The sequence below is a fragment of the Ictidomys tridecemlineatus genome, chromosome 2 (assembly GCF_052094955.1).
Source record: "Ictidomys tridecemlineatus isolate mIctTri1 chromosome 2, mIctTri1.hap1, whole genome shotgun sequence".
NCBI lineage: Eukaryota > Metazoa > Chordata > Mammalia > Rodentia > Sciuridae > Ictidomys > Ictidomys tridecemlineatus.
In genome coordinates this window covers 48370768-48382126 of record NC_135478.1, presented here as the reverse complement: position 1 = coordinate 48382126, position 11359 = coordinate 48370768, and the positions used below count along the sequence as shown (strand labels likewise).

Here is an 11359-nt window from a genome sequence, read left to right as displayed (position 1 = left end):
GGTTGAGGGGCTGGGTGGGGGTCTAGCTGGGCTTTGCTTTGTTCCCTGCTTCCCCAGTGCCATAGCAGACTCCCACAAGCTGGCCCTAGTCCCAGGTCCCAAGTGTTATAATGGCCCAACCCCTGAAGCCTTGGCTAGACTACCCATTTCCCCTGGCAGGGCCCAAGTTGCCTGGGGTGGGGTCATTTCCGGTCCAAGGGGCTCCATGTCCTGGACAGGCAGTTGAGGTCTGGCCACACTTCACAGATCCAGGACTGGCAAGAGAAGAATGCTCAGGATCTCCTATCTCCTATCTCCAAATAGGCCTGTCCCTATTTGGCCTCCAGGCCCCATACCTCCTCCCCATATCCACCAGGCCCCATCTCAACTCATTGGGCTTGCTTTGAGGTAGGAGCCAGGGAGAACCTCCATTGCCCTACTTCCCTCTGGCCTCCAGTCCTTCAGAGATCCAGGGCCCAGAGCCCAGTGAATCAGCAGTGGGTTTGTCCCAGATCCCCATAGGCCTCACATAATATGAGTTTGCCAGAGTTTACTTGCTCTACCCTTCACTCTGATGAAGGGGGGGCCATGGAAGAGGGCCAAGGGTAGATAAGACCAACAGGCTGAATCTGAGGCAAGTGAGGGAACTTCCTCATGTCCCCTGTTTCAGAGAAACTCCTGTCCCTAGCCCCCTCAGCTGCCACCTCAACCCCACTCCAGATCTCTAGGCCCCAGAATCCTAGACCCTGAGCACTAAGATTTCATCTTGAGTCATAGTTAGAGGATTCTAGAAATTCCTTCAGGTTGGGCCTCCCAATGGGCTGACCTCAGCCCTCAGGTGGTGGTCAGAAAACCTGGTGGGGGATATAGGGGAGATATATACTCAGATAGGGAAGGACCTGACCCAGGCCACACAACAGGCTGAGAAATCCCTCCTGGGACACTCTTGCTTCTGGAGTTACTAGGGATACTGGGACATACCCTCCCCCCAAATCTTTCTTCCCACCACATCCCTGGGAGGGAAATAGGTTGGTCCTTACATCCACATGAGAAGGACCCAGGAGCCTTCAACCCTGTCTTCCTGTCCCATCTTCCCCCAACATATATGCGCCTCCTCCCAAGGTGGAGAGTCTGATTTGGAAGTGGGCCAGAGGCTGCTCAGAGAGACCAGTTACTGGGAGAGTCAGAGGTTGAGGGGACTCAGCCCACCCCTTCTCTGGCTTTGCTGGGGAACCTTAACCAAAGCCCTTCACTCTCTGGGTCTGCCTTTTCCTCCCAGAGCTGTGGCCCAGCCACCTTGGATGAAACAGGGCTACATAAATCCATGAGCATTTCTTGTGCAAGGGCTGCTGTGGTGGTGATTAGATCCTGGAACTTCTGTGAAGAGCCCCTCTGCCTCTATTTCCCTGCGGAGACATTTTGGCATATATCCCAGGCTGGGGGCCAACATCTAGCTGGGGAACCATCCGGACAGCCCTTCAGCCAGCACGTGGCCGCCAGCTGGAAGCCCAATCACTCCTCAGTCTGCCAGCCCACCCTGGGGGTCTCTGCTCATCCAGGCTCCCAGCTGGGGCTGCAGGGAAGCCTGTGTCTACTGGGGCAGGGTATAGGGGACAACTCACTCCATGCAGTAAGAACACATGGCAGGGGCTTAAAGACCAAACTCTGTTGATTTGTGAGGCCTTGCTCAGGTCCTCTCTCACTATAGACCTCAGTTTCCCTAACTAGAAAGGGGGTAATAATCTCCTCTAAAGGTCCCCTGCTTGCTGCCTGCAGGTAGGAAACAGACCCCCAACAGCTCCAAAGTCTCATACCAGTGGGCCCAAACACATGCGTTGTTTGCCATCTAGTGGGCAAATGGGAAACTGCTCGAGGCCCAAAAGCAGCTTATTGATTCTGCCGAGCAGATTCTGCTGGGCAGCAGGACCTGACCACCAGTAAAACACAGCTTCTTGGGGAGGCAGGCAGTAAGCATGTAAGCACAGAACAAAGAGGCAGGGGCAGTGGGAGATGCTCCAGTAATTACTTCTGATGTGAGAAATCAAGGGAGGCTTTAGGGAGGAAGCACTATCCTTGGCTCAGAAGTGGAGAGGACCAAACCCAGCAAAAATAAATAAATAAAAACCAGGTGATGATTATAGGAAGCAGTGTACCATGGGCTGGTGGGAGCTCAGGAGCCCTTGGTCACACATGTATGATGTATGTATTTATGCAGCTGGTGGTGAAGGGGTGCAGCCCAGCCATTCCCTGGTAGAATTTCTGGTGAGCCTGCCAGGAAGAAATGGATGCTGCCAGACCCTTCCCTCATTGATGGAAAAAGAGATTAAGACAACCTCCATGAGATATCCTCCCTCTCAATGGGTGAGTCCCCTATTTGGCCTTCCACACAACTCCAGCCCCCTCCCCAATCTCCCAGTGTCCTTTGGAACTGGAGAATGTCATCTCCTTCCCTCTCCCAGGACCTGTCTCCCTCTGTGACAGCTGATGAAGAGCCAGGAAGTGGTGAGGGACCCTCCTTCCTGCTCCTGGCCCTTCCTGACAGTTCTGCAGTTGGCCTACCCATCCTCCTCTTTCCACCACAGGGGTCTTGACTCTTCCCCTCCCCAATCCTATCAGCATCCCATATCCCCTGGCCACCCCAGCCTCTTGAGTCCTTGTTCTACTCACTGCTGATTACCTTCTCTTCCTCTACCTCAGTCATTCACCCTTCAAGTGGCCACCAAGAAGGACACAGCCAGCCAGGCATGGTGGAGCATGCCTGTAATCTCAGCAGCTTGGGAAGCTGAGGCAGGAGAATTGCAAATTCAAAGCCAGTCTCAGCAATTTAGCAAGGCCCTAAGCAACTTAGCAAGACCTTGTCTCTAAATAAAATATTAAAATTGCTGGGGATGTGGCTCAGTGATTAAGTGCCCCTGGGTTCAATCTCCAATACCAAAAAAAAAAGGACATAGCCTTCCACATGTCCCTTGGATCATCTCTTCCTCTTGACACCATGGTCTATACCTTAGTATACCCACTGCTATGGTCCTTCACTAAAGGAGACTGGTTGCCCACATTGCCTCAAGCCCCTGTCTCCTTGCTCAGCACAGAACTAACCCTGACAAACACCACCCAGAGTCCCTCCACTGGTGGCTTGTGGCAGCTTTGTGCTATAGCTGCATCACCCCTTTCCTGACTTTGCTGGGTTGTTCCTATCAGCATAGGAGCCATTCCCCAGCCTACCCCTTCCTTAAACATGCTTCCCTGGATCCCACATTTACCCTCAGCCCAGCCCATTCATGTTTCCTGGGAGTTGTCCACACTGCCATCTTTCCCCTTTGTCCTCTCCAGCTAGGCTTTCTGCCTACTGCATGTGGCCAAAGTCTGGAGCCTCCAACTTCCCACCAGCCAGAGTCATCAGCTGAAGCCCATGCCTTCTTCCATCCCTCCTGGTTCTTGAGCTCTCATTCACTAAGGGTCTCTCTCACCCTACTGGCTATGTGTCCTTCCCATCTGCCTCTGGGGTGCCAGGCACCCAGTCCTCTGCCATCTCTTTCTATGAACTCTCCCTGGGGTCCTCATTCATGACCAACTCTAGGAAAGGGCTTGCTACTTGGATGACACCTGTATTCACAGCTCCTGCTCTACTCTCCCTCAACTCCCACCTGGCACTGGCCTTCCCATCAGTTCGTTTTTAAAGCATCTCAACTTTGGACAAACTCTCCCCCTTTCCTGTGACGAACCCACTAGAAATACCTCACCTGAACCTAACCCTGAGGAAACAGCTGATAAACCAAAAATGAGTAACATTCCACAAAATAACTGGCCTGGATCTTTCAAAAGTGTCAAGGTCTTAAGGGTGAGGAGGCAGAAAAGGCCGCAGGTTGGTGGAGAGTAAAGAGATAGGATGGCTGGGTAACACATCAATGTGATCTCTAATAGTTGGTCCAGGAAAAGGACTTTGGTAAGGCAACTGACAAAATTTCAGTAAGATCCATAGGTGAATTAGTAGTGTTGTGTCCATGATAATTCCTGGGTTTGATCATTATCCTGTGGTTATTGAAAATGTTAAAGTTCAGGGAATCTGGCTGAAGTATAAATGGGAGTTTTGTGTGCTACTTTTGCAATCAGTCTGGAATTTCAAAATGAAGTATATTTAAAAAAGCCTAACATAAATCTGGGCACAGTGGAGCCTGCCTGTAATCCCACCCAGCAGCTTGGGAGATTGAGGCAGAAGAATCACGAGTTCAAAGCCAGCCTCAGTAACTTAGTGAGGCCGTAAGCAACTCAGTGAAACCCTGTCTCTAAATAAAATATAAAAAGTTTAAAAAAGGGCTGGAGATGTGGCTCAGTGGTTGAGCATCCCTGGGTTCAATCCCCAGTATTTAAAAAAAAAAAAAAAACTAACACAAAGTAACCTCCATTTCCCGATATCCCTGAGCTGAACCTGTTCCCCCTTCTAGACACCCATGTCAGGAAATGACAATTAGACCCAAAATCTAAGGGTCACTTTTGACTCTCTAGTTTCTCACTTCTCACTTTCATTCCTTCAGTAAGTTCTGTCCATTCTAGTTCCAAAATGTGCCCTGAATCCACAAACCAATCTCCAATCTTCCATCCCAGCATCCCACTGTACCAAGAGCCACCAGGCCTTCTCACCCAGCACTGCCCCAGCCTCAAGTTGGCCTCCTGGTTCCTTCTGCAGCCCGAAGAGCACCTCACCCCTCACATGGGCCGAGTTTCTCAGAGGACCTGGCACTGTCCACCTCTCCCAGAGGCTTCTGGGACTTGGCTTCCAGCTCAACATGCGTTTCTGTTTCTGAGACTCTGAGTCTTTCCACATGTTCTCCCATGGCTGGTTCTTCAGGCCTTGCTCAGTGTCACCTGCTCTAGGAAGCCTGCCTGATGGCTCAATGTCACAGCCCACTGTGCCAGTCCAGCCTTGGTCTGGTGTCTTCATTGCACTTGTCTCCTTTTGTTATCCGAGTTGACTAGAAATTCCGTGAGATAGGGGACTATGCCTTGCTCTGATGTGTCCCAGCATCCAGACTCGTGGCACGCACAATGGTGTGTGAAAAAACCATTAGATGATACACTGGTTGGCTGGTCCATCCACTGTGTCATCCCTCTCAACAATAGGCCTAAGGAGACCTTTCTTCATTCTTCCCAGGTCTCTCCAGGGACCAGCGGCTCCTGCCAGCTCTAGCCTCTCAGAGGCATCTCTAGAATTCCAAGACTGCCTCTGGAATGCCCAGCTTGTCTGGAAAACGCCTAGACTGGGGCACAGGTGCAGAGGCCACGGGGTAGCTGGGTGGAGCAAGGACAGCTGCTAGGATTCTGGCTGAAGCCTGGGTGCCGATGGCAGCTGTCCCTCCTGTAAGCACCACTGTGGACACCTCTACTTCCCTGCAACCCCCAACTCTCTTCCCTAAGGCCAACGTCACTTTTCTGGCTGCAGCTCTGGCCTGGGTTCCTCCACTAAGCTGACAGCCACCAGGCTTCAGGCCTCCATTTCCTGTCAGAGAGGGAGATGGGAGCCTCTAAGGTTCATCAAAACTGGAATTAGGCCCAGTTGGACCTGGCTAATCTGACAGAGGCCTGTTCTAGAAGTCATGTGGCTGGGTTCTCCTGCAGACTCACTAGATGACCTTGGCTCTCTGAGCCCTAGGGTCCTCACCTGTAAAATGGGTGAGAGGATAGAAAGCAGATAATATGTCCCTGAAGGCTGAGAGGTCACTGGGGTTGCTGTACCAAGGGACATCTAGGGCCTAATGCAGCTAACTGCTCTCTCCACATGGAGGACCTGTAGGCTGCTGAACTGGCTGATCAGGCAACGCTCCATGAGCTTGTTAAAATTCAGACTCCAGGCTTGCCACAGCCTGCAGAGGCTGGATTACTGCCCATGGGACCTGTGCACTAGCAACTACAGAAAGCAGTCAGTAAGACACAGAGCCTGGGTGGCTCTGATCTGCAGAAGGCAGATGGCACAGCAGGTTCTGCATCCACCCCAATGCCTTGTGAGATAGGAAGGGACCCTGGGAAGAGTCCACAGCTCCAGTGAACATCAGAGCCAGACACCAGGCCCCCAGGGAGCAAGGCTTTATTTGCATTCCCCAGGACAGGGTGGAGGAGGGAGTCAGGGAGGGCCAGGGGTCAAGGACACACCCAGTTTCAAGGACTGGGGTCCCTATCCCCTGCCTCCACCCCAGGCCCCAGCTGCGGTGAGAAGGTGGGCACGGGCAGCTCCAGGTGAAGGTCAATGTCTACTCCACACCCTTCATGAACTCCAAGAATTCTGTGGAGAGAGAGGAAGGTGTGGGTTACAGGTAGGGGCCTGACAGGGCATGGACAGCAGGGGGATCTGGCCTACCCATTCAGCCACTCACCATCATAGTCTATGCGACCATCATTGTTCTTGTCGCCATCCTTCATGAGCTCCTCGATATCGTCCTCCGTGATAGTCTCACCTGTAGCCTGCAGCATCATCTTCAATTCCTCCAGGTCAATGTAGCCATCAGCATTTCTGTAGGGAGGATGAGGGGGATCTCAGAGCCCAGGGCAAGGCTAGACAGAGCAGTGAGCCAGTCCCACCCCCAAACCCAGGAGGCAGGGCAAGGGGAACTAGCATACGGAGCATCCCTGTGCCCTATCACACAGAACGGGAGATAGAAGCCACTGAGTTCCCAGGCTTGGAATCTGAGACTGTCCCTCTTTCCCAGCTCTGTTTGGGTCAGGGCGAGAAGTCAAGTGCCAGTGCTCACTTGTCAAACATGCGGAAGAGGTCAGAAAGCTCCTCCTCAGACTTCCCTTTGCTGTCGTCCTTCATGCATCGAACCATCATGACCAAAAACTCATCGAAGTCCACTGTGCCGCTGCCTGGAGGTTGGCAGTGTGGCTGTTAGAGAGGCCTCAGTCGGCCTGCCCTCCACACAAACCCAGGCTTCCCTCCAACTCTGTGAGGCTCGAGTGGTTATTATGCCCACTTTATAGATGAGATGACTGAGGCGCAGAGAGGCAAAACAGCTCTTGTATTTAAACTCTCAAGTGAGCCAGAGAATTATGGGTCTGAGGCCCCAGGGGCTTACCATCCTCATCCACTTCATCAATCATCTCCTGCAGCTCCTCAGGTGTGGGGTTCTGGCCCAGCATCCTCATCACCTTGCCCAGTTCCTTGGTGCTGATACAGCCATCCTCAGCACCCAGCACAAAGATGTCAAAGGCAGCCTTGAACTCTGCATCCAATGGCAGGGGTTGGGGGAATAGAGTAATCAGGGCTCAATAGCCAGGACCCCAGAAAGCCAGATCCCTGGGGCCACCTGCCAACCTGCCCATCTCCTTTCTGAGACTTTTCTGAGGTCACAGTGAAAAGGACCCCCAGCTTTTCATCTCCAATCTAGGGTTTTCTCCTGATTCCCCCAGCCTGGCCTCGCTGTACCCCAATATGCAACTCAGGGGTCACTTACCATTTTTCTGCTCTTCTGTCAGCTGCTCTACCTATAGAGAGAAAGGAGTCTCAGGACTCAGACTCAGTCCTTAGCTGCTGCCAAGGAAACCAACCCATTCCATAGGCAGGAAGACTGAAGCCAGAGGAGGGCACAGTCCTCCCTTCCTGCCCCCAAAGTCCTAAGGTGACCCAGCTGGCCTCAAAGGGACTAGGCTCAGGGCCAGGGTGACAGGTGGACACCCCTTCCAGGACCAAGGTGACCCCTGAGTAACAATACCCAATGACCACTCCCCTGCCCTTTCAGCCACCCTAATGAAATCCAAGCTGCATGGCCTGAGAGACAGCTGTCCCTCAGGTTGAGACAATAAAACCAATGTGGGGTTGAGCAAAGCCACCCACTGTAACCTGACCAGGGTGGCCACTGGGCTATTTTTACCAGGGGACAAAGTTAAACCTGGTGATTGTTCTGGGACTTTGGCATGCAGGGGGTGGGGCAGCGTTATCTGGCCCCCTGGCCTGCTGGTGCTGCCTTGGGAGCCAAAATTAGTCCCCAGCCTGCCAAGCCTTGTATGGGCACTGAGTGGAGGGCTGCTCCCTTCCCCAGCTCCATGGACTCCCAAGTATACGCAGGAGCACCCCTGGAGCCAGCTGTAACCCTTCCTTGTCTAGAAGTCAGACCATATTTTCGGGGGTGAGGGGGATCTCCTGGAAATAGCTATCTCTTGAATGTCTTTGTCTCTGGGGAAGGGGGAGGCTACCACCCACCCAGCATTTGAAGCCCCTTAGTGAACCCTAGAAGGTTGCAGGGACTTGGGGTGTCCACTCACCAGCCCTTTCTCTCTCACCCAGTAAAGCCACTGAGCCCTTGGCCTTCCAGACCCTAAGACAGCTATGGACTTAGTTCTCTCTTCCTTCTTCCCTCGCCTTCCCCAGGCCCAATCCTTCCCTATCTGGAACTTCAAAACCTCTTCTCCAGCCCAGGATTCAGATTACACAGCACCTTCTCACAATCCCCTTCCCACCCTCCAAAGCATCTTCAGTCAGCTAAGGGGCTGGAGGTGGGTGGCAGATTGTGAATGACTGAGAAGCAGAGTGTGAGGGGTAAAAATGGGGAGTGGGGACAGGGTGGCAGCAACAGGAACTCAGAGAAACGGCTCAAGAGAAACAAAGAAATGAAAAGAGACTGAGAAAGATGAAAAAAGATTCAGAGAACAGAGACAAATGTAGAGATGTGGCTGAAACAGAATGACACAGACACTTGGAATCAGAGCAGGAGACTGGATGCTAAAAGATGAGACCTCCTCATCTGCCCACGCTGACATCTCCTCTCCAGACCCTGAACCTCTCACCTCCTTCGCACAGGGGAACACCAGCCTCCCCATCCCCTTGAGAGCCTAGGCTAAAGATCTGTGAGCTCTCTCAGGACCCCATCACTTCCCTGGGAAGACCCTGCTCTCCAGTCTAAGCTAAATGAGCTCCCAGTGGGCCTCAGCCCTGCCCAAACCCGTCTCTCACCGCAGCCTTGTAGATGTCATCCATGCCGGCAACTCACAGGACAGGCTCCTGGGTTCCCAGCCAGCCCTCCAGCCTCAGCTTAAATAGCCCTGCCCCCGTTGCATTCCCAGCCCAGCCCACCACTGAGTATCCTCCACCCCCTCCCCTGGTCCTGGTGATCTCAGGCTGGCTTGAGTCCCTGTATCCTCTGCCCAGGGCAGGGAGGGATAAAGGGCTACAAGGACCAAGAAGGGGGTACAAGGACCAAATTTCTTGCCCTCTGTCCACCATACCCCACAGGAGGCTCTCAGGAAATGTTTCTTGAATGAATGAAAACCTGAGTCCAGACTCAGGCAAGAACTGCCAGAGTAGTGGGCCCCAGGCCAGGCCCTTAAGCACAGAATTGCAACTTTCTATCCATCAGGGAGGTGGATGCTACCACCCTCAGTTTCCAGATAAGGAAACAGGCTCCTGGAGCAGTGGCAATTCACCCAAGATCTGGTTGACTTGGCACCCTGCCCCCTTATGCTATACCTCTGGTGGAACGGTGGGAGGGGGGTCAATGTGCAAAGAGTTGCAGTGACTATAAGGCCTTACCAGGAGAAGCTTTTCAAATGCCAAGTTCAGCGCATGGTGATACGGATCTAATGACAAAGAAGCTGACGACCCACCTTAATACAGGGTGGTCTGGAGCCCTTTAATCAGAGGTGCCCTGCTCCAGACATTTCATCTCCTGGAGGATAGCAGTGCTCGCTTTGGGCTTGAATCAGCTACATTCAGTCACTCAACAAATACCCCTACAGAGCCCATCTACGCCCAGTTGTCTCCTTCCTCATCCTCCAGTTGGGTTACCACCTCCTTCTTCAAGGTCTTCCCCTGGAGGGCTGCTTCTTGACTGGAGCACTCTAGTTCCTGGGCCCAGGGCCATCATCTGTGGGACATATGCCCAATGGCGAGCACACACCCCTTCACTCCACCTACACCCCTGCTTCATACAGATCCCACCTTGATACGAGCTTCCTGCTTGTGAGCACTGCATGAATTAACCCACTCAATTCTCCGCAAGCTGTATGTGACGGAGGAGATCTCCGAGTGTCAGAGGTTAAGAACTGGCGCAGTCACTTTGGCCCTCCCCGGGGGCCCTCAGCACAGCTCCTTCAACACTCTCCTTCCCCACGGGTAAGGAACCCAACGGCCAGGCGAGGCGCAATGACTGCCCTCCTCTTCCAGGGGTAAAACTGAGACCAGACGGAGCAGGGACTTGCTTGAGTAGCTCGGGAAGTCTAGGACCTTCTTGAGGACCAAGGAACGACCACCACAGCGGCCTGAGCACAGGGTCTCAAGCTTATTGCGCGCGGAGCGCCGCAGGAAGCGACCACACAAGCGAGCCGGCCCGCGAGAGCTGCGCACGCGCGCCGTTGGCGGTGCTGTCAATTACGTGCGAGAGGCGGGACGAGGGCGCGAGAAAGCGGTGGAGCCAAGATGGCGACGCGGCGTGCGGCGCGGGCGGGGGGCGGCGGGGGCCGGGGGGCGGTGGGACTCTGACCCCGCCCCCTGCTGCTGCCAGTCTGCGCCGAGCGGCTGCTGTGGTGGCGGAGCCCGGAACATGGCGGCGGCGGCGGCGCGTAGCTTCGGGCCGGAGCGCGAGGCCGAGCCGGCCAAAGAGGCGCGCGTCGTGGGTTCCGAGCTCGTGGACACTTACACGGTGTGGTGGGGACGCGGGTACCTAAAGAGGGGATGGCGATGGGAACCTGGAATCCGAGTCCATGGGTTTGGGGAGGGGTCTGCGATTCTGACTACAGGACCTGTGTTAGGGGAGTCGAGGGAAAGCGCTGGGTCCCCGCAGGGCCAGGAGGGTTCTAGGGCGGGCCCGAGGAGGGGGTTTGGAAGGGTACGCGGTCAGAAAACGAGACTTGGGTTGGAGGGGATCTGGGGATAAAGGAGGCCTGGGGAGGAGGGATGTGTAGATGAGGCGGAGCCCATCGAGATCCTCCTGGTCTGGAGGTGTGCTCGCTGCGAGGCCTTGACAGGGGGTCTGGGAGTAAGGGATTGGGAAAGGGGGTCCTGATGGATGGAATCCAGGGAAGGGGTCAAGGCCCAGTGGGAGCGTGGTGAAGGAGAGGGGGCGGGGTCCCGATCTGAGGGCGCGGGTCGGGATCTGCTCGGTGAAGTGAGGGAAAGAGCTGGGCACCCCCCCCCCCGCCCCCCGACCCTACGGGTCGGGCGGAGGGAGACCAGATCCTGGGAGGAGTGGAACCCAGCCAAGGGAAATGGGGGGAGGGGGGAGGATCTCTGAGCTGAAGTGCAAGACCTACAAATCCTTAGGGGCCTTCTTGGCTTTGGGCTGTGGAGGCGAGATGAGGCAGCAAGCCGCCTCCCCACACACTTCTAGGGATGAGGGAGAGGGTACCGAAGGCGGGCGTAATTTCCGACTGCAGTGGGGCTGAAGACTCTCCCGAATCT

General features: G+C 54.4%; 2 protein-coding genes across 5 annotated transcripts in view; one reads left to right on the top strand and one right to left on the bottom strand.

Annotated features, from left to right (window-relative positions):
• Positions 1–6041: 6041 nt before the first annotated feature.
• Positions 6042–9025, bottom strand: Tnnc1 (troponin C1, slow skeletal and cardiac type). The gene is made up of 6 exons (XM_005317177.4): positions 8918–9025; positions 7422–7452; positions 7044–7190; positions 6720–6834; positions 6345–6481; positions 6042–6253 (listed from the first exon to the last, which is right to left on the bottom strand). Exons 1-6 carry the CDS (start codon positions 8939–8941, stop codon positions 6222–6224), a joined length of 486 nt encoding a protein of 161 aa, XP_005317234.1. The 5' UTR covers positions 8942–9025; the 3' UTR covers positions 6042–6221.
• Positions 9026–10174: 1149 nt separating this feature from the next.
• Nisch (nischarin) overlaps positions 10175–11359 on the top strand; it is a 36158-nt gene continuing 34973 nt past the window's right edge. The window contains exon 1 of one of the 4 annotated variants that reach the window (XM_078038495.1): positions 10175–10601. In XM_078038495.1, the coding sequence (XP_077894621.1) occupies positions 10503–10601 (99 nt within the window). In that variant the 5' untranslated portion in view covers positions 10175–10502. The remainder of the gene's footprint in view (positions 10602–11359) is intronic. The other 3 variants (XM_078038494.1, XM_078038496.1, XM_013361098.4) reach the window with 3 other exon arrangements.

What these genes read in the sequence shown, in the direction of transcription:
- Tnnc1 (XM_005317177.4), bottom strand. Translation starts at nt 8,941, where the DNA reads ATGGATGACATCTACAAGGCTGCG. An exon ending in TGATGAAGTGGATGAGGATG is followed by an intron (nt 6,835 to 7,043) that starts GTAAGCCCCTGG and finishes GCCAACCTCCAG; the next exon opens with GCAGCGGCACAGTGGACTTC. An exon ending in CTCTTCCGCATGTTTGACAA is followed by an intron (nt 6,482 to 6,719) that starts GTGAGCACTGGC and finishes TCCTCCCTACAG; the next exon opens with AAATGCTGATGGCTACATTG.